General features: G+C 51.8%; 9 protein-coding genes across 9 annotated transcripts; 6 read left to right on the forward strand and 3 right to left on the reverse strand.

The window, feature by feature from the left end:
• Positions 1–690: 690 nt before the first annotated feature.
• COCMIDRAFT_83880 (uncharacterized protein) lies at positions 691–1,383 on the forward strand (the record flags this gene model as incomplete). The annotated part of the gene is made up of 2 exons (XM_007685601.1): positions 691–853; positions 932–1,383. 2 exons carry the CDS (start codon positions 691–693, stop codon positions 1,381–1,383), a joined length of 615 nt encoding a protein of 204 aa, XP_007683791.1.
• A 750-nt stretch (positions 1,384–2,133) lies between these two features.
• On the forward strand, positions 2,134–2,457 carry COCMIDRAFT_83956 (uncharacterized protein; the record flags this gene model as incomplete). Its single annotated transcript, XM_007685602.1, has 1 exon — positions 2,134–2,457. The coding sequence occupies one exon, from the start codon at positions 2,134–2,136 to the stop codon at positions 2,455–2,457; it is 324 nt and encodes a 107-aa protein (XP_007683792.1).
• Positions 2,458–3,087: 630 nt separating this feature from the next.
• On the forward strand, positions 3,088–3,948 carry COCMIDRAFT_83759 (uncharacterized protein; the record flags this gene model as incomplete). Its single annotated transcript, XM_007685603.1, has 2 exons — positions 3,088–3,156; positions 3,208–3,948. 2 exons carry the CDS (start codon positions 3,088–3,090, stop codon positions 3,946–3,948), a joined length of 810 nt encoding a protein of 269 aa, XP_007683793.1.
• Positions 3,949–4,315: 367 nt separating this feature from the next.
• COCMIDRAFT_83907 (uncharacterized protein) lies at positions 4,316–7,573 on the forward strand (the record flags this gene model as incomplete). The annotated part of the gene is made up of 1 exon (XM_007685604.1): positions 4,316–7,573. One exon carries the CDS (start codon positions 4,316–4,318, stop codon positions 7,571–7,573), a length of 3,258 nt encoding a protein of 1,085 aa, XP_007683794.1.
• A 668-nt stretch (positions 7,574–8,241) lies between these two features.
• Positions 8,242–8,925, reverse strand: COCMIDRAFT_46676 (uncharacterized protein; the record flags this gene model as incomplete). The annotated part of the gene is made up of 1 exon (XM_007685584.1): positions 8,242–8,925. A coding segment is annotated over one exon (684 nt), but the record flags the coding sequence as incomplete, so codon positions are not given.
• A 400-nt stretch (positions 8,926–9,325) lies between these two features.
• COCMIDRAFT_32917 (uncharacterized protein) lies at positions 9,326–12,247 on the forward strand (the record flags this gene model as incomplete). Its single annotated transcript, XM_007685570.1, has 4 exons — positions 9,326–10,019; positions 10,072–10,943; positions 11,544–11,725; positions 12,004–12,247. 4 exons carry the CDS (start codon positions 9,326–9,328, stop codon positions 12,245–12,247), a joined length of 1,992 nt encoding a protein of 663 aa, XP_007683760.1.
• Positions 12,248–12,527: 280 nt separating this feature from the next.
• Positions 12,528–13,851, reverse strand: COCMIDRAFT_32918 (uncharacterized protein; the record flags this gene model as incomplete). Its single annotated transcript, XM_007685571.1, has 2 exons — positions 12,528–13,774; positions 13,821–13,851. 2 exons carry the CDS (start codon positions 13,849–13,851, stop codon positions 12,528–12,530), a joined length of 1,278 nt encoding a protein of 425 aa, XP_007683761.1.
• A 771-nt stretch (positions 13,852–14,622) lies between these two features.
• Positions 14,623–15,008, reverse strand: COCMIDRAFT_32919 (uncharacterized protein; the record flags this gene model as incomplete). The annotated part of the gene is made up of 4 exons (XM_007685572.1): positions 14,623–14,711; positions 14,762–14,855; positions 14,910–14,927; positions 14,982–15,008. 4 exons carry the CDS (start codon positions 15,006–15,008, stop codon positions 14,623–14,625), a joined length of 228 nt encoding a protein of 75 aa, XP_007683762.1.
• A 1,006-nt stretch (positions 15,009–16,014) lies between these two features.
• On the forward strand, positions 16,015–17,391 carry COCMIDRAFT_83859 (uncharacterized protein; the record flags this gene model as incomplete). The annotated part of the gene is made up of 1 exon (XM_007685605.1): positions 16,015–17,391. The coding sequence occupies one exon, from the start codon at positions 16,015–16,017 to the stop codon at positions 17,389–17,391; it is 1,377 nt and encodes a 458-aa protein (XP_007683795.1).
• Between the last annotated feature and the right edge of the window lie 2,485 nt (positions 17,392–19,876).

Consider the following 19,876-nt stretch of genomic DNA (forward strand, 5'->3'; position numbering starts at 1 on the left):
TTTGATTGTCAACGGCGCCTTTTGCATATACTAGTACCCCTTTCAGCATCTTCCTATGGCTCACATGCTGAGGTATGAGTATTAAAACTGTTATGATTATATGGGCGGGTTGGGTAGCAATTAGCTAAATGGAGTTCCGGTTTCATATTTTGTTATATTATCGTCTTTGACTGCGATTATAACTTTGAATGAATGTGATGAGCTATTCGTATTGTTGACTACTTTGCAGATTAGAGAGGGTTGTCTTCAAACTATCATCCTGTGGCTACGGCAAGCGTGCATTAGACAAATGCCACCATGCATTTCGGGAGGATCGCGCCCTTAGCGTGCCGCATCCCGACATGCGATTTACGACGTCGTCATTCATATGTGTGAGGCGCCCAACTCCACCAAATGTGACACCACCATTCTAAGTGCGCTCTATATCGACGTCATGCTACTTATCGTTCATCTCTCGATGGGTTGCGTGCGATCCTCTCGATTCCCGATACCCGCCATTGCTTGACCTTCTGATATCACCGTTACGTCCATGTAAATAATCTACACTCAGCATATCTCACCACCATGCCTGCCCCTCGACTATTTTTACGCTGTACCAACACATTTTTACCACGAATTCAAACTGCAGTCCGTAGTTCAGCAACTTTCAAATCTACATTTAGATACTTCTCAACTACACGAACATTAAGCATGCCAGAGCAACTCAAAGCCAGCGAAGTAAACTCCAAGACGGACCCATCCGTCGCAAAGCAATATGACGAAGAAACCCCCAAAGACCAGCAGATCAAAGAATTTTTTCAACTCGTCGACGGAAAGAAGATTTGCATGCTAAACACCTTCCGCGACGGCGTCGGTACGTACCTCTCTTTCTCCACGCCACCCCAAATCCCGCAAAGCAAACCCCCGCATCTAACCCAACTATACGTAACAGGTCCCGTAGGCCGCTCCATGGCGCTCGCCCGCCGCGACGGCCCTAACCTCCTCTTCCTCTCCAACACGCACTCTCAAAAGTTCTCCGACCTAGCCCAAAACAAACAAGTCCAAGTCACCATCCAAGACACCAAGTCTCAAGACTGGGCGTCCATCACGGGTACCGCGACCACATGCTCGAACTCGGATCCGCGCATCAAAGAAGTCTGGAGCCGCGGCGCGGCGGCGTGGTTTGGCGATTTGGGCGATGGCGTGCACGATGGTGGGCCCGATGATCCGAGGATGGCGCTGATTGAGGTTAAGAGTGAGTATGTCGTGTATTACCTTGCGGAGACGGGGGTGCTGGGATATGTGAAGGAGGTTGTGGTGGCGAATGTGGGTGGGGGTGTTGCGAAGACGGGGGCGTTGAGGGAGATTAAGGGTGGGGATCTGGAGAGGGCTAGGTCTATGTGAGTTTTTTTATGGGAGTGGGTGTGGGGGGGATGGTATGAGCTGAGTTGGACTTAGATTTTCGGTGAAACTTTAAGGTGGTTTGGTTAGGGATTAGCAAGGTCGACTTGCTGAGTTGGATGTTTTGTTTCTGTGGCTATGGATTAAGCAAGTGGTTTAATGTATGTAATGGAACCTGCTTTTTATTATTTTCCTCAAAGAGAGATTTCTGTAAGCTTTAGGGGGAGAAGTTCAGCCACCAACAGCGCCGGATATTTGTGCAATGTAGTCCTGTACAACCGCTTGTGAGCTATAGCATCAGCACTTTCCGCTGACACAGAACGATCTAGTCCATTTTGTCGTTACAAAGCCCGTGACCATCTGATCAAAGCTGGATAGCAGCGTGGGGGTTTATAAGTCACCCCAAAAATCAGCTTACCGTCCTTCCTAACGTGGATGGAAATCCCGCACCAATCTGACAGGTGGATCATCCATGTCAGCAGAGCATTTCTCGAAAACGAATGTAGTCTCTTTACCACCAACTACGAAGCATTGGCCTCTACGAGGTAATGGGGTGTCATTTGTTGGTTACGATGGTACTGGCGGAGGAGCCAAATGTTGGTTCTGCGACGAAAGCGTCAGCAAAGAGCGCGTAATGGAACAGAAATCTCGAGTATAAAAGGTCTGTTTGCTCTCTCTCGGCAGACCAAGCAATAAGTAGTTCTAGATCCCAATACCAATCCACCACCTACACTTTTCAAGTACCATTCCACGATGTACTTCACCACTACTACCACCATCGCCCTCTCCCTCCTAGCAGCCGTCACAGCTTCTCCTCTCTCACCTCGTCAAGGTGGCGCCTTCGTTGCTGTCGGCTTGAAGTATTCGGGTCCGGGATGTACAGACTCGACGCTGATTAACGCGGATCCCATCTTTGGCAATGGGAACATATGTCAGCCGCTTGACCGGTTTGGTACTGGAGTGCCGATTCGGAGTTATAGTACTTCGAGGGTTTCGGAGGGTTGTAGTGGTAAGTTTCCCTTCTTCATTATTTTCAAGGGTTGGAGATGGGGGATGCGGGGCGTCATGAGAGATTGAAAGAAGAGAAGAGAGGAATTGAGAATTGGATATGTAGAAGCTGATAATGGTATACAGTGGCAATTTATCAGACTGCCGATTGTTCGGGGACGGCGTTCCTTGCGCCCGTTGGCGAATGCGTGACGGGCGATGGGCCTTTTGTTAGTGCGTTTGTTACTTGTGCTTAGAGTTTGGACTCAAGCTTTGCCAAGGTGTGTAGAAGGGTAGATAGGGATTCTTGGGGTAAAGGGTGTAGACTAGCTATCTTGAGGCTAGCAATGGGCATGTGGATAGTTGTTAGGGAGGCGAATAGAGACATGAAAATCGTATGCATGAGAGCATTTTCATTTTTGCTGATATACACTATACATGTATATTCCAACAACCAGTTGTACAGGAGTGGAGAGGTTGGAAATATGGTGATGGACACCAAAAGTGGGGTGTCGTGCAGCGTCATTGTCATTGCCCCGCATTCGTCATGACCAGCATCACATTTGCAAAACGATGATCCCGTATTGGTAAGGTCAAAGGTTGCACAAATGGCTTCTCTGGGCTATATATTGCATGCTTGGCCACAAAACACCTGATTTCCACTTTTCTTCGAATCCAGAAAACCTACTCTGACTACATAACCAAATACAATTGAAAATCATGGGCAAAGACCACCCTGATGCGGACCTTCACCCAGAGGCTACAGGCCTGGCAGCGGCAACAGTTAAGGTGAGTTGACAAAGAATATCATTATCACGTCACAGTCCTAAACTCATTCAGGCTCACTCGGCGGAGTGCCCTCTAAAGCTCTACTCGGGTTGGTTTTGCCCCTTTGTCCAACGTGTATGGATTGCCCTTGAGGAAAAAGGCATCCAATATCAATACATTGAAGTCAACCCATATCACAAGCCACAGTCTTTGCTTGATCTGAATCCTCGCGGCCTTGTTCCCACGCTGCAGTATCAGGGAAAGCCGCTGTATGAGAGTACTGTTCTTTGCGAGTTTCTCGAAGAAGCGTTCCCACAGCACACACCGCACTTGATGCCTACGGATCCCTGTGAGCGTGCGAGAATCAGGATCTGGATAGATTATGTGGGTAGTCGCATCATTCCTGCCTACCACCGCTTCCTGCAACATCAAGGCGACGGGCTCGAAGAAAAACAGAAGGAATTCTTGAATCACGTCAAGGAGTTCACACGGGAGATGGACAAAGAAGGACCGTTTTTCTCAGGCAAGGAATTCGGACTCATTGACATCGTGATTGCACCCTGGGCCAACAGGCTATGGGTCTTTGATCACTTCAAAGGGGGTTCGGGTATTCCTGACGAGGGCAAGGGCGGAGAGGATGAGGAGGTGTGGAAGAGGTTCAGGAAGTGGCTCGCTGCTGTTGAGGCTAGGAAAAGTGTCAAGGAAACGTTGAGCGACAAGCAGCACTATTTGCCCATATATCAAAGATATGCAGAGGACCGAGCCCAGAGTGAGGCTGCAAAAGCAATTCGGGCTGGTAGGGGGATTCCCTAGGTGTCGAGAATGACGTTATATCTAGATGGAAAGGGGTGATAGTGAACGTATGTCTATGGCGGTACAAGGCGCAGAGAAGTGGCGATTAGCCGTTATGGATTGCATCGTGATGGAGAGCCGATGCAGCATTTAGCTGGATGTGTGACGTCAAGCCGAGGGAAGCCGGGATGGTGTTTGGAAACGTTGATGTTGCCCCAGCGACGATATTGACAATGGGGGATCCACAACAACGCCACAACCGGCTAAGCGTCAACGCATCCACCTTTGAATCCACCCTCGACTCCCTTGGGCACAACGACAACCCTCTACCTATGCGCCGGCGCTCTTTCTGTTCGAATTAATTCACACTCATACATCAGCCGCCGAAATGTACGGGTACACCGCAGGCACGCCATGCCCGGCGCCCTACGGGGCAACAAACAGCTACTACTCTGGCTACGGAAGTCAATACGCGCCTAGCTATCTCGACGACGACAACACCACAGCAAATATCGAATACACGACCGAGCTAAAGGCGACCGCTCGCCAGGTGAAGCCTCGACGACCCATGCGCAATACCACCAAGCCTGCGTTCAACCCATCGCTAGATATTTTCGAAGATGTCGCACAGGAAGAGGAACAGCAACAGCGTGCAGCTTTCGAAGTGAAAAGGAGAAGCCGCGCCAGCGTTGTTCCCGCAGCCACAAGGACAAAGAAGAGCACGATCCTCGCCCATCCAGCACAGAAGATGCCCAAGCCTATAGCGCCTGTCCCCGAACCACAACACGAGAAGCCCGCCCGACGACGCGTGTCGCACATGCCAAGTGAAAATTATGCCACCGAAGTTAATGCCACTGTACAGCTGCAAGAAGATGTACTGGACAAGAAGGAGCTTAAGAAGCAGGGTCCCAAGAAAGAAGCGCGCAGGAGGACGATATATATACCAACCGACGATACGTCCTTGTTTACAATCCACCCAGGACAGCCCACACATGCACCGCGCAATGCTCGGGAAGCATCCCCGGATCTTGGACTAGATCTTGTCACGCTATCGGAAGAAGAGGGAAACAATCTTTTGCCAGCTTTGAAGAAGGAAAAGAAGGTTCCTCGCAAGTCGCTCGCCGCACCACCGAAACGGGGTCCTCTCAGCACAACATCGCGGTCGACGCAGAGTACATCTTTTTCGAGCGATATCGCAGGTTCAGGCGGTGGTAAGGAGAACATGCCTCCAGGCATGGCGGTATACGAGAAGAAGGGCAGTGGCACGCACATCGAAATCAATTTCATTAAGCCAGAGGCGAAGAAGACTCTAGCAAAAGCCCCCAAGGTCCATTTCAGTGCACCCAAAGAGCCAGAGAGGATATTGCAGACCAAGAAACGAACCGAAGGAACGCAAAAGCGGCCACGATCGACCGTAGGCCACGAGGATGTTCCAGTAAAGGCACTCAAATCGCGAGCGGATGTCACTGCTTCCACTGCAAACAGCAGCGCGTCTTTGAGATCAACTATCAAGACTGAACGAGCAAAGCTGGCTAAAGCGAAACGCGCACCGCTGTCTTCGTCGCCATTCCATACCGACAAGTCCCCGCCCACAGCATTACGGCGACAGAAGACCGGAAGTGTAGCAAGCAGCATTACCATGCTTCACGAGGTTGGCAAGCAGTCACAGCCGCAGGAAAAATATCCAGTACTACGCGAGGATCTTGTTCAGCTAGAATTGTACGAGGACAACTGGCTCACCTACCAAGAAGTTGCCATTACGCAGCTTCTAAACTCGGTATTCGACTCGGCGAACAAGGACCCGAATGCTGAACAGACTCCGGAAGATTTGCGCAAGAAGATGCTTGCCATCTATCACGACCCTGCTATGCCACCCCTGCACAAGCGCCTGCAGGCTTCACTACAATGTGGCGCGTTGAGCATACCCAAAGATCTTCTGGCCCAGACACTGAGATTGAAGGATGATGTTGGTCTGCGGAAGAAGTTCCTCAGCCTGTGGACAAAATCGTACGATCTAAATGCACTCCGGGCTGCAGCCGAGACAATTGTTGGCCGCCAAATCACCACGCCATGCCGCTTGTCTACCGGTTCAACTTGCTCGGACGATGGATCTCGCCAATATCGCGCTGAACGCCGGGCGATCGAGAGCTTCTTGTCTGCATTCTTGATCAAGAACGAAGACGCGGTTCGCGTCAAATCTGGAGGCGGTAGCATTGCTAGTCTCACACGTGGTGACGATGATTTTGGATCCCAGGGCTGGTCGTGGCGCCGTACCGCACGGCGAAGTCTTATGTTGATCCTTCTTCTCGACCAGGCAAAGACCACAAATGCCTTGTCGGGCTGCTTGTTCCAGACAACATCACCATACAAGACGTCTGTAGAGGTCCTTCACCAGCTGTCCAAGATGCTTCTCCCTTCGCATGGCGACATTACTCGACCGCTCCACCATCTCAACTATAAGGTCGAGCATGCTCAATACCCGCTTCAGGAGTACACGTATCAGATTGAGAACATTGCCATCGATCTTCGTGACGGCATCATGCTCAATCGTCTGGTCGAGCTGCTACTTTACCCAGGACAGCAGGAAGAAACTGTGACACTCAACCTGCCAAGTGGCGAGCTGCTGACCAGTGATGTGTCACAGAAGGATGCCTGGCTTCTATCCCAGCATCTCAAATACCCAGCTATTAGTCGTCCACAAAAGGTGTACAACGTGCAGATTGCCCTTGCAGCCTTGAGTAGCGTCCCAGGAATGCCCAGCGCAGCAGTCAGCGGTATTCGAGCCGAAGACATTGTCGACGGCCATCGCGAAAAGACTCTCTCTCTGCTATGGTCGCTTGTCGGAAAATGCGGACTAGGAAGCCTCGTCGACTGGCCGCAGCTAGTCAAGGAGACTGAGCGCTTCCGCAACCAATGGTACCGAGCAAGAGACAACTTTGAAGGGCGAGTCCTCGATTCGGATAACGAAGAGCCAGAAACGACTGAGCTGGACGGAATGGCATATCACAAGCGCCTTCTTCTGTCCTGGTCTCGCTCCGTCGCCCGTCTCCACGGCATCCGCGTCGCGAACCTCACAACGAGTTTCGCAGACCCAAAAGTACTCGAGGTCATCGTTGATATGTATCTACCTTCCAACCTCACCAGCTCCATGCCAGATGGCGGGAAATTAGGCCTAGGCGCAAAACTCAAAGCAGTTGGCTGCTCAGCTTCCTTCATCGCGCTCTTCACATCCCAAGACAAAACCGCGCGCTCAATCCCTAGCCGCGACTTCACCCTCCTAACCCTCTCTTTCCTCGCCTCCCGTCTTCTCCCTCTCGCACGTACCCACCGCGCCGCAACAATGATCCAAACTGCATTCCGCCGCTTCTTGCTGCGCCGCCAGACCAGCGCGCGCATAAAGGCTATGCAGATTGCACATGAATCGGCGGTCGTTGCGCAGGCAAGACAGAAAATGGTGGATGCCGTGACGGTTATTCAGCGGCGCTGGAGGAACATCCAGGAGGATAGACGCACTCGGTTAGAAAGCGATGTTTTGGCTTTCCAGGCTCTGGCCAGGGGCTGGGCGATTAGGAGGTGGGCTAGACGCGTTACGGCGGGGAGAGTTGGTGGGAAGGAGAAGGTGAGGAGGGTGAGGGGTGGATGGTAGAGGATTTGATGGAGAGTGCGAGGGAAGCTGGGACAGACATGATGTTTAACGATGGGTAGGTGTTAGTGTTTGGGTTTGTTTTTATCTTTCGGTCTTCTTGGACGGATGGGGTGTTGATGGTCTTTCTGAGGGAATTTTCTCTTCAACTGGATTCGGACAGGAGTTTTTCTTTCTTACGACGACAGTTGTAATGTCTCCCCTTTTCATGTGTGTATATTTTCTAACACGCTCGTTTGATATCCACATACTCAGACTGGTTTATTGAGTTGTTTTCTCTATGCTTCTCATGCTGGATCGGGTGCTTGAATAAGTGCATGAAACTGACATAATTTTTGCGTGTGTACATAACGCTTGAATAATGCGAATCATATCATCTGCCAATCCTTGTCCAACTCGTTTTGGGGCGATGTAGGGCTCATGGTCGCATCAGTCCAATCGCCGTTGATGCTGTCTTCTTCTCCTTGTTTCTCCTTCTCCTCCTTATCTTCTTCCTTCTCTTCATTCCGCCCACTTGCCTCTGCAACATCGGGTCCACGCTCCTCAGTCTTACATTTCTGTGGCGGTTCACTGACCATCTGGAGTGGAGGGGGCCGGCGTGCCATGGCCATCATAGTTTCCGAGAACACACCAGGATCGTCGTACTGTCTCGTCTCCCTGCTGCAGCAATCATCGACGACTACTATGATCTTGACGTCTCTGCCGTGAAGGAGCATGCCGAACTCGCTTGCTGCGCTGCATAATTGCATTCCATTTGGACAAACAAAAAGGTAGAGTTTTTCAAATCCCGGGGCATATCGTATGAGATAATCGGTAAGGTCTATGTATGCTCTTCGGGTAGCTTCGACAGAAGAGTCTTCCTCGTAAGGCTGGATGAGCAGACATAGACATGAAATGTGTTTTCGGGCATCGGGAGTCAATGTTTCCAGCCACTTTCGTGTGGCGTACGCCTGGTATCGTCCGCGGGGGCAGGGCCCCGTTAAGAGAAGAAACCTCCGGTCTTGGTACACGGACGGATCTGCATCAGGGTGAATTTGGCTGCGCTGGGCTTTTTCTTGCTCTGTAGCCGGCCGTAGCATGTTGATGGGTCCATGGGGGGCTTCCAACACCCATAGGTCTTCTTTCGTCGTCTTGAAGCGAACCTCCGGTTCTACGCACTTGAATCGGGTGTATATATGGCCTGGTTCCGTGTCTTTTTGCGGAGAGAGGTCTGTTCTTTGGCAATGGCAAATGTCAATCTGTGTCAGTCCTGCAAATGTGGTATTGCTGGGGTTGTGTAGATGTGGCCAGTCCAAGGCATAGTTGATTGTCGTAACGTCGTCTGGCAGCATTGGTCTTTCCGCACATGGAAACATGGTAAATGCTGTCTCTTTGTATATGAAGAACGGTCGGCCCCACCCGGTGAGGTTGAGTACAGACTGCCCTGTGCTGGCTCACTGCCTTGCTATGTCGTCAACTCGCCCAGCACGGGCTTGATGATAGAGCATGGTGCATACCGCTCTTTTTGGAAGACTAACAGGCCAAGGCCGTGGAGCGCTAGAGACGGAGACAGGCGGCGAGGCAATGGTGTGGTGTTGATGTGTGGATGAGCTAAGGGCAGCGAACGTCATTGGCAGCAGGTCCATGCACAGCGTACCTACCTAGATAAGCGTCACGATGCACCGCGGCGACATGCAACCCCGAATCATCGCGTCATGTGTGGAAAGGTAACACGGTTCTGTACTGCTGTCTAGATGCACGCCCACCACCATCTTGATGGACGAGACTGGCAGCGCTGAGCCCCAGACGCCAACCTCTGAGGGACCCGGCTCGCCTACTACGCCCACGCAGAAGAGCAGCAATGCATCGGCCGCATCCGCCAGGGGGGATTCAGTAGAGTCGCACGACTTTGCCAACCCGACTCTGACCATAATACAAGGCTTTTCACGCAAGAATTCGACTGCATCTTTGGCATCACAAGATGCACCCCCGCCCCCACTGCCACCGCGACCGGCCATGGGGCTGCTGTCGCGACCCTCGACGTCGCACTCGATGGCGCCTCCAAGACCGCAGCTCCTGTCCAAGGCCACCACCCAGCTGTCCATCGCCAACACGCAGGCCTTTGCTGCCGACCCCAAAGATGCCTCGCCGACGTCTACAGCGCCCAGGCCGCGCAACTTTGGCAGCATCAGCATGGCCACTCGCAATATCAACGATGCCGACGACGGCGCAAGCATACGCAGCTATGCGCCAACAATAGATGCGGGAGGATACCAGGAGAGTATACTGGGCGAAGTCATGGGCCCAACAGAAAAGTCGGAGCAGGAAAAGTCGCTCCTGCGGTCTCTGGGGCAGAGATTTGCTGACGCAGAGTCGCAAAGCATGTTCCCACCAGATCCAGACTTTGAAGCTGCTTTCCGTCGCGAATTTGACGACATTGATGGCTTGAACGCCGACGGTTCAAATGAAGGTGAGCTTCACGCTGTGGGTCAAGAGGTGACATTTTCTGACAGAGTCAACAGAAGCGATTATGCTCCAGTGGCGCGCAAAACTCAAGCATTTCCTTATTCTCTCCAGCGCTGGCAAGCCTATATACAGTCGCCACGGCGACGATCAGTTGATTACAAACTACATTGGTGTTGTACAGACCATTATATCCTTCTACCAGTCCACTCACGACACCCTCCGAGGCTTCACTGCCGGTGATGTACGCTTCGTCGTCATGACCAAGGGCCCGCTAAATCTGGTCGCTATTACACGGTTGGCAGAGAGCGATGCTCAGCTTCGCTCCCAACTCGAGGCACTCTACATGCAGATTCTCTCGACTCTTACGCTGCCCAGCATGGAGCGCATGTTTGCTGCACGTGCAAACTACGACCTACGCCGGCCCTTGCAAGGAACAGAAACCCTTTTGTCTGCTCTAGCAGATGGGTTCACTCGAGGATCTCCTTCGACATTACTGTCGGCCCTTGAGTGTCTAAAACTGCGCAAGTCTCACCGTACTGCCATCAACAACACATTGCTCAAAACGCGCTCGGAGAATTTGCTCTATGGTCTGATTGTAGCATCTGGTAAGCTTGTGTCGGTCGTACGACCCAAAAAGCATAGTCTGCACCCAGGTGATCTTCATCTTATCTTCAACATGCTGTTTGAAGCCGGCAGCGTCAAGGCTGGCGGGGGTGAAAATTGGATCCCGCTCTGCTTGCCTGGTTTCAACAACACGGGCTATCTGTACATGTATGTCAGCTTCCTGAATCTAGACGACCCGACAGAGCATATGCAGGAGCGGCCTCGCACGAGCGACGGCGCGGACGATGAAGTCGCGGTCCTTTTGATTAGCGCGGACAAGGAGAGCTTCTTCGAGCTCCGACGCATGAGGGATGATTTAATCGAGGTACGTGTTGATAAACTTTCCAGCCCTATGCCTTTGTCCGGTTTTTTTCGTATGAGAGTATTTTGCAAAATCCCCTTATTTTCTGATTCCAGATGGGCAAGGGCTCCGGACCAGGGAGGGGTCTTGTCGAGACGCGTGGATTGCTGGTCAAGTGCCCGCCCGTTTTCCATGGATTGCAAACAATCTGGTCGAATGATGTGGAGCGGGGAAAACGCCGTATCCTGTCATCATGGATTGTCCATGGATCACCATCCCATGTGAGGCAAAACGGCTGCATGGACACCAAAAAAGAGGACGGCATGACGGGTCTTTGGATAGTGCGCTTTTCGGCTTCGGAGACTGCGTTCCCCGACACCGCCTTCTCGTCAAGACGCCGACCTGAGCCCTCCGGGGAGGTGATTGCATTTCGAATCCGACCACAACATTGCTCACCTCCCTTTGCCTTTGATCGGCCCTGCCCAGAAAAGTTACCAAGTCATTGGTAATCACGCATGGCCACCCTCATCTGCCTGCATATTCTTGCCTCCCTTTTTAATCTATATCGACATGGTAAACGGAAGGAGATAGAAGAAGCATATGCGCTAACGGGTGGTTCCGCAGAACTTGCAGCGCATCGGGGCTATCGATGCGATACGCAGCGCGGTCCACCAAGGCCGACCCACATGCACTGACATTGTCCCCGGCAGCCCGCTAAGACATTTTCTGTACAAGTCGAGGGGCAACGTCCAATTTACCATGCCGAGCTATGCTCCATACTTTGCTGCAGATTTGGAGAAACGACGGTACGTTAAGCAGCTGCATTTCCTATTCCAAAAAGCCACATTGATCACCGCCTCATTTTTTTTATTGCTCAGCAATCTTTCGATTGTCAGCCTTGCGTTTTTCTTGGCAATCAAAGTGCATGTGGTTGTTGAGATCGCGGGGCTGGTTCTACCCTGTCCCATGCAAATCTCCCTTTTCCTTCTTTAGCATCAAACTTCACTGCAGTTTGAATGTTTTTTTGCTGATCAGAGCGGGAGGGAGGTGTGTGTCTGTGTCTGTGTGCTAATGGTTTTTACAGGCTAATCAATCTCTACAACAAACTCCACAGCAATGTCCATGGTAAACCCTCGACGCTAAAAGTGCACCACGAAACTAACACGACGTGTATGGCGCTCGCATGGAGCACACCGCTGTTTGAGCTATACGCTGTTGCGCCTGCGAATACGTCCAGGGCCGCCCTGGCGCAGAGCGCGAATAAGATCATTCAGTGGGTACGAAGAGAGGAGGAAAGAGTGTTTATTATTGGCGGTGCGGTCTTCTAGACTTGACGGCTGTTGTTGTTGCATGAATGTGTGGCGAGTACGTATGCGTGTCAAGTTCTTGTGGACATATGTACACATGGAGTATTTACAGCCGCAACAACATACTAAATATGCAACATGCACGATATGAATTTAATCTGTGATGGGATTTGCTTGGAAGTAGTAGTGGTAGTAGTCTGTATACGAGTCAAGGACTATAATGCAGGATAATAGGGTGTAGGAGAAGATATATTGTCCTACATAAACATGCATGCATGGATACGGCTACTTGTAAGTCAATCTAGACACTACCCTTTGGTAAAGCGCCCGCAGCCTTCATCTGCTCAAACACCTCCTTCAAACTACCCCATGTATCTCTGTATCCCGTCCAGCCGTATTCACGCGCCTTGCTCATACTGATGACGAGATCAAAGTTCCTGCCGAGGACAAAGCCCAGGAAAGCCCACGTTGCCTTGTCAAAAGCGTCCTTGTCCAAGCCCTCGCGGTCTGCAAGTGCATTCCACGCTTGCTTGACATCGTCGCGCTTAGACCACTTTACAAGATCAATGTGGTTCTCCACGTGACTGGGCTCCAGCACCGGCGTGCCCTGCAACCCCCTCTCATCCGCGACTGCAGAAATCGGTGGTTGAGGCGCCATCTCTCTCGTCGACGACTGGCTCTCCGTGCCCACAACCATGTCTTTGATTCTACCGCTTATACTCGTTGCGCCGCTGCCGCCATACACGCTCTTGAACTGGTCTGGTTTGACAGTGGTACCAAAGTACTGTGCAACTCTTGGCCAGAGATTCTGGTAACTCTCGACATCGCCATTTGTGATGTTGAAGGCTTGATTGGCGGTGCGGGGCTCCAGCGCTGCCCACGCGCAGAACTCAGCGTGGAGTTTTGCGCTGGTGAAGCAGTTAAATTTGGTGTAGAAGGCGGGGGAGCCGGGGAACTCGATGCCATTGTTGCCAGACATTTCCTTGGAAACGAGCACGTAGAGGGCCAGGGCTGCAGAGAGATTCATAAAGTTGCCTGACGCGAAGCCGATGACATCGTTGGGGTACGTTACTACCCATTCTTTGTCATGCTTGGCGCAAAAGTCGTGCAGGATGTTTTGCTGGTTGTAGTAGAAGTTTGGCGGCCATTTGGATGAGGTGAGCCAGGGCGCGTCTTCTTGCATGGGCTGCTGGGGCACGCCGAGATGGACGCCGTATTGTTTTGCGCCGCAGACGAGGATAATTCGCTTGACTTGCGATATGGCGCCCGTTTTCTCTAGGGCACAGAGGAAGTTAGAGAGCATTCGGCCATTGACTTCCCAGGCATCTTCTTCTTTGTCCTGGGCAAGGTAAGCAGCGAAGAATATGTACTCTCCGCGCACATTCTTGAGATCGTTGGCCATGGTGTCTGGGTCGGATTGCAGGTCAATGTGGTTGTGAATGACGGTCTCGGGGTAGTCTTCTTTCTTGCTCCGCGAAAGTGCGTGTATGTTGGGCCATTGTGAGCGGTGCTTGCTGAGTTCAAAGACGATCTCGCGACCGAGGATGCCTGTGATATGTTAATACATGTTGGCCACACTCTGACCAAGACATACCAGTGGCGCCGGTGACTATTGCGGAAGGCATTGTGTCTTTCAGATGGTGAGTTTGCGTATATTGCGAAACTTGAGGGCGCAGTGGTAGTATAGCAAAAAATATATCAAGACGTCCATGACGTAATGATGCTTTCAGATACAGGTACTTATGTCACGACTCCACAATCACGTAATCACGTCACTACTCAGATAGGTGTGTACGTATGTATTAATGAAGACATGCTCAGTACTGTTCTACTCAGATGTTTGCGCTAGTCACAGTGTGCGTTGCATATGTAGCAATGGGACTTAGACATCAGCTGCAATCAATATCTGGCATAGTTGATACATTGAACAGGCCAAGGCTAGAGAAGCGTATTTGGACGTCACACCATCGACGGTATCAGCGTGGACTATGCATTTTCATACTCAAGTGCCAGATTTCAATAACTCAACTCTAGTACAATCGACATGTGTCTTCATTGACCCAAGAATAGCGTGGTGTTCTTGTTTCCCTATATGGGTAAGAGAAGAAGCGAAGCAGTTTTGTGGAACAAAAAGTCTAGGAATCAACACCATGTCTTTTCCGGAGTGCAAGATTGTTGATGGCAACATTTGCGACCATGCTCTTCGAAGTGTTTTGCTAGACTGCGTGGCATAAGAGGCATTGATGTCTCTGAATATACTACCAACATTTGGTTGGTTGGCTGCAGATTGTCTGACAGATTGCCGGTCGGTTAGCAGCGTGGCTTAGCCTGACAGCTGTCACATGCTTGACAAACTAGAGGGGGTGGCGGAAAGCGACCGGAATTCGGAACGGCATTCACTTGGGAGGGCGTTTCTGCCAAGTGAGCTCACGGAACTGATTCTTTACTTCGTCTTTGAAATGGTCAAAGGACGAGGGGCCTGTTCCTGAAACAAATTCAGCGGGTGGTTTTCTTGTAGCGACGAGGTCAGCATACTCCCGCCACCATTCTTTTGCTCAAAGTCTGGCAGCCTGTTGATCTTGCGATATGCCTTTTGCACGGCTCGGTTGAAGGCGGGCGACCGAATCAGCTGTGACAAGTCAGTCATCCGGACAGTTTTGGGTTAAAGGGGATATGAACGCACACGTGCGACCGCCCAGGCCTGTACCAAGGTGTTAGTTTGATATCTTGGGCTCCTTTGCAACTCTGCACGTACCTCGAAGAGAGCAAACCAGGGGCCCATGGGCGAGTCAGTAGTGGATTTACAGTTTGATGGCTGGCGGTGCGATGGAATGATAGGGATGCGCAGATGATGGGGTTGAGATGAAAGGAGTGGTGGCGGTGGTGAGTGGGGGGCAACTTGGAATGTTGGTGAGGAACAGTGGCGGGCAGCCATGTGCGTACTTACTACATCCAACGCGACCAGCGACCAGCGACCAGCGACTGCGCCTGGCGTGTTTGCAGGGGGCAAAGGAGGGGCCTCGGGCGGGAGCTTGTTTTTTCTTGTTGCTGCGTTGTCATTCCATCTCACAGTCCGTCTGCCTTGGCCTTGCGCCTTCGCATTAATATTGTCCATTTCCCCCTCGACGGTGGGACATTTGCCATTAATACACAACCGCTTCCTATTTGCCCATCTGCCTGCCCGCCCTTCTAGAAGGCCACGCGACAACGCTACGGCCGGCCTGTGATCCGCCATCTGCTTCCCCCCCCCAATTGCGAGGCCGCCTGTAGCCCCTCCATTGTCCCGAAGGTCACTGAAGCAGGTTCTTGGGAGACGGGCTGCCTCTTGCTCTGACCTGATCCCTGGTAAGCTTGCTGACGCGGCACTTCGACTGAGAGTGTGACTGCGACTGCCATCAAGGACCAGAAAGACAAGAGAAGATACAGACAAGAGACGCGCAGACGCGCAGACGGGGAGTAAGACGGAGCAGAGCAGCAAATGCATCGTGGCGAAGCCTCATTTTGCCCGCTGCCTCCACTTGCAACCTCGCATCCCCCCTATCGCTAATTTCGAGACGCGGCAAATCGCCCTCAGACCCATCATTCCAGCCTTTGACGCGCCACAGCCTGCACCCGCCCGGTATTCCGCCACTTGGTGTACACAAATACATAGTACTCTGCTCTCCCCCCCACTAGCCGCCTCCAAACCGCCCGCATACACGGACGCGGATCTTTTCAAACTGCATAAACTTCGCGCCCTCCGGCGCAAGGCAAAGCTCAAGGGCGTCCTCATCAGGACTGACCCAGCCATGGCCAGCCCCGACGATCCCATCTCACCCACGGCCTCGTCCAAGCGCTCGCGCAGCAAGGACAGTCTCCGCTCCCTCACCACTTCGTCGCTCAACACGCCCGCTGCCAGTACCCCCGCCGCCAGCACTCACAGCCTCGCCAACCCTCTCTCTGCGCCCGGCACGCCTACACCAGCCGAAAATGCGGGCATCCCATATCCCGCTTTCCTTGGCTCCACCAGAGACGTCAATACCAAGTGGAATCGCCTCGAAACGGCACAGAACGACCGTCTTCGCGATACCTCACACCCGCCCGATTCTGAGGAGCCGCCCAGGTGGGCACGCTGCGGCGGCGAGGAGTACGCTTTCCGCAACCGCTACGCCAATGTCGACCCATACCAGTCCAACAGAGTCCATCTTGCCGTCCCCGAGGGCCACTTTGACTACATCAACGCCTCACCCATAGACCTTGTGACGACCAAGTCCCAAACACCCCTCAAGTACATCGCAACACAGGGACCCAAGGCCGAGACATGGTCGCACATCTGGCGCATGGTCTGGAAAGAGAATGATTCGCCCGCCGTCATCGTCATGCTTACCCAGACGTTTGAGGCCTACCGGGAAAAGTGCTACCCCTACTACCCCCAGTCGCTCGAAAACCCTGACCTGCGTGTCAACGAGGATGACGAATTCCAAGACGGTCTCATCCACAATCTTCACCTGGCCTCGTATACCATTGACGAGGAGGCGCGCACTCAGGTCCGGGAGATCGACATGACGACTGATGATGAATCCGAGTCAAAGAAGGTCTGGCACCTGCTCTTTGCCGGCTGGCCCGACTTTTCCGTGCCAGAAGGAGACGACCGCTCCGCTATGCTGAAACTAGTCGAGATTTCCCGCCTAAAGAACTCTGATAATGCTACCAACCCGCGCATTGTGCATTGTAGTGCAGGCATTGGTCGCAGCGGAACTTTTATCGCCCTCGACTGGCTGACGCAGGAGCTCCAAGAAGGTTCACTAGACAACGTACCCGAGACCGAGGACCCCGTTGTCAAGATAGTCGAGATGCTCAGGGACCAGCGCGCCGGCATGGTACAGTCCAAGGTGCAATTTCAGTTCATCTACGACGTTCTTCGCGAACAATGGCGAGAGAGGTGGATTGCCCAGAACCCTGCTCAGGCAAGTCAATTAGGCCTTGTCAGTACCGAAAACACGCCTGATGGCGAGCCCGCACTGAAGCGCGTAAAGTCGGTGCACTACGGCGAAGAAGAACATACCCCACCATCCGCATCCTCGCCTTTGAGTAGCAGTGGTGCATCCGACTCGCCGGATGCTCGCGCCCAACTTGAAGCCGAGCTCCAGGACGCAGACATGGAGTATGAAAAGGGCAAGACTTAGTCGATTTTGCAGCTTCTGAAGGGACCACGCGCCGGGCGTGAGAACAATACAAAGAAGATGGTGTCGTGGTCACTGCCCCCTCCTACGGTGCACACATATAGCACCTTCAACGGCGGGGTTGCGCCGCTTCTCATTGCTGCTCCTGCTCCTCTACCTCCAGTACCACTACTCAAAGCCCTGTGCTTGAGCAAATAGGGGCAGAGGACCAAGTTGAGGGGCAACAAGATGGGGGAGCAGATATCGAAGCACAGAGGGATTTCCCTTCTCTCAATCTTCAAAGTCAATTGTCGTCCCTATTACGGTTGTCCGCTTCACCTTCCTCTTACGATACGATACCTTCTTCTTCAGGCCATGCTGTCTCATACGCGGTTTTTGCTTGTGTTTGCATCGCTGGCTTCATGTTCGTTTACTGGAGCGGGCCTGATTAGACTTTAATACTTTCTTTGTTGTTGTTTTCGCAGTCCCTGTTTTTTTTGGTTTTTTTGCTTTGAAGATGCATAGCCTTGCGGATAGATACCCCTTGGGTTGGGTTTGGGTGTGTTTAGGTAGTCAGTAGAGCGACGGGCACGAGAAAGAACCGAAGCAAACAAAGACCAGGCGGCGCTAGTTGTGTGTGTATTTGGTAACTCTAGACTTTTACTAGTTCGTTCTTTCCTCTCTTCCCCTCCCCTTGTCCTTGTTTTCTTTTCCCGTTGATCACAACCCATCCATGCTGGTGCTTGTCTTGGGGTTATATATTCTAAACTTTAACCATACATGACAAAGGTAAGACGCGTCACAAACACGTATTCCCTGCGTTCCCCTCCTTTGGCTGCGCCCTTTTTGTTACAGCGAGCAAGCAAGTACGGCGTAATAATAGACAGTCCGTTGCGACCCAATGCACCTTGGAAACTTTCGCGTCGGTATTATTACCAGTTTGTGCTTCTCCCTCCCCCTGGTCTCCGCTGATGCATCGGGGACTCGTTCGTTGGCGGTTGTCGTCTGGTAGATCGAGAGCATATCGGACTCGCTTCAGGGGTTCTGTCGATCAACAATCTAGGGTGACTTCCCGATGCTTGTGATTTGTTCACCTTTTGGCTTGCTTACTTTACCCCCCCTTGTTCAAGTCTTGCCCTTTATTTTTCGTGCGTCCCCAAACTTGGGTAGCTTACTTACCTGACTTCCAGGGCGTCGATAAGGACGGACGGACACGGATGAACGGACGGTCGCTCACCCACTCACCCACCCATCGACGAGTAAACGAGTTACCGAGACCAATGAAGACAAAGATGTAGTACATTTTCCTTTACCCCAAATTCTAAATGCGCATTCAGATCAAGTTTTCTGGCAAACCATTACATCCATCCATCCGGCACACACTCTCTCTATTCTCTGCTTTGTGACCTCTCACCTTACAAGCCCCCGTCCAGCATAAAACATCTCCATATTGAAACCATGACCTTCCAAAAAAACTTATATTACCAATTACCCCCCATCAGCACACGCACACACCCCTTGTCCGTAATTTATCCCTTCAAACCATAAACCCTCTCCCAAAACAGCTCCAAGCCCGAAAGGAAAATTTTCAAAAAAGAAAAAAGAAAACTCCACATACCAGTCATGAAAGAAAAAAAAATATAGCCCATGACTACTTTTGCTGGGCGCTCTCACCAGCCGGCGTTATGTTACCGATACCACATAACCTACCAGCCACCCCTCTCTCTCTCCCCCCCGGTCCCCCGCGCATGACTAGAAAACTAACAAGTTAAAACATATAGTTATTACAGCCGAGCGGAATGAATTCCGGTATTAGACCGCAATTAGTCCGTGTAACGCTCGCACACCGTGGGGAGGCCGGGGTGGGTTTGTGCGTTTTAACTTGTTCGAGCGAAAAAATAAAAACGAGAGGTGTCTTTGCGCCTCGTCTCGAACTCAGGGCGGATAATAACTACTGGGTTCTGTATTTTGCTGACAAAGGTGGAAAAAAAGAAGGGAATACGCATTGTGCGCGTTTGCATGACTCGAGGGGGAAGGGAAGGGGTTGGGATTATGGCTGTGAAAGGGCGCCTCGGTTTTGAAGAAAGTGGGGGGAGGAAAGGGAGGGGAAGGGAAGAGGCGCTTGTGCGGCTTTACGTGTGTATGTGTGTGTGTATGTGGGGAGGTGGATAGGGCGGTGGTAGTAGTGTATTTTTTCCCCCCATACCGAACGTTGGTGGTGGCATGTGGGATATGCATATACGGTGTATACGACTGGTGTGGATCGGTATTTTTTTCTCTCTCTCTTTTCTCACTCCTCGTTGGAAAGGGAGGAGGAAGAGGAAAGGAGAAGTGGGGGTTAGCACGACGGACACGACATTTGCAAGGGTTAAACCCGACTCCAACTAGTCCTTTCTCTCTGCCTCTGACATGTGTGAAGAAGATGCGTAAGGTGAGGTTAGTATACCATGTTGCATGCTTTGTTGGGAAACGACATTTTTTTCGGCCGTTTTTCAATCGTCTAAACTTG

This window comes from Bipolaris oryzae, assembly GCF_000523455.1.
Source record: "Bipolaris oryzae ATCC 44560 unplaced genomic scaffold scaffold_11, whole genome shotgun sequence".
Lineage (NCBI taxonomy): Eukaryota > Fungi > Ascomycota > Dothideomycetes > Pleosporales > Pleosporaceae > Bipolaris > Bipolaris oryzae.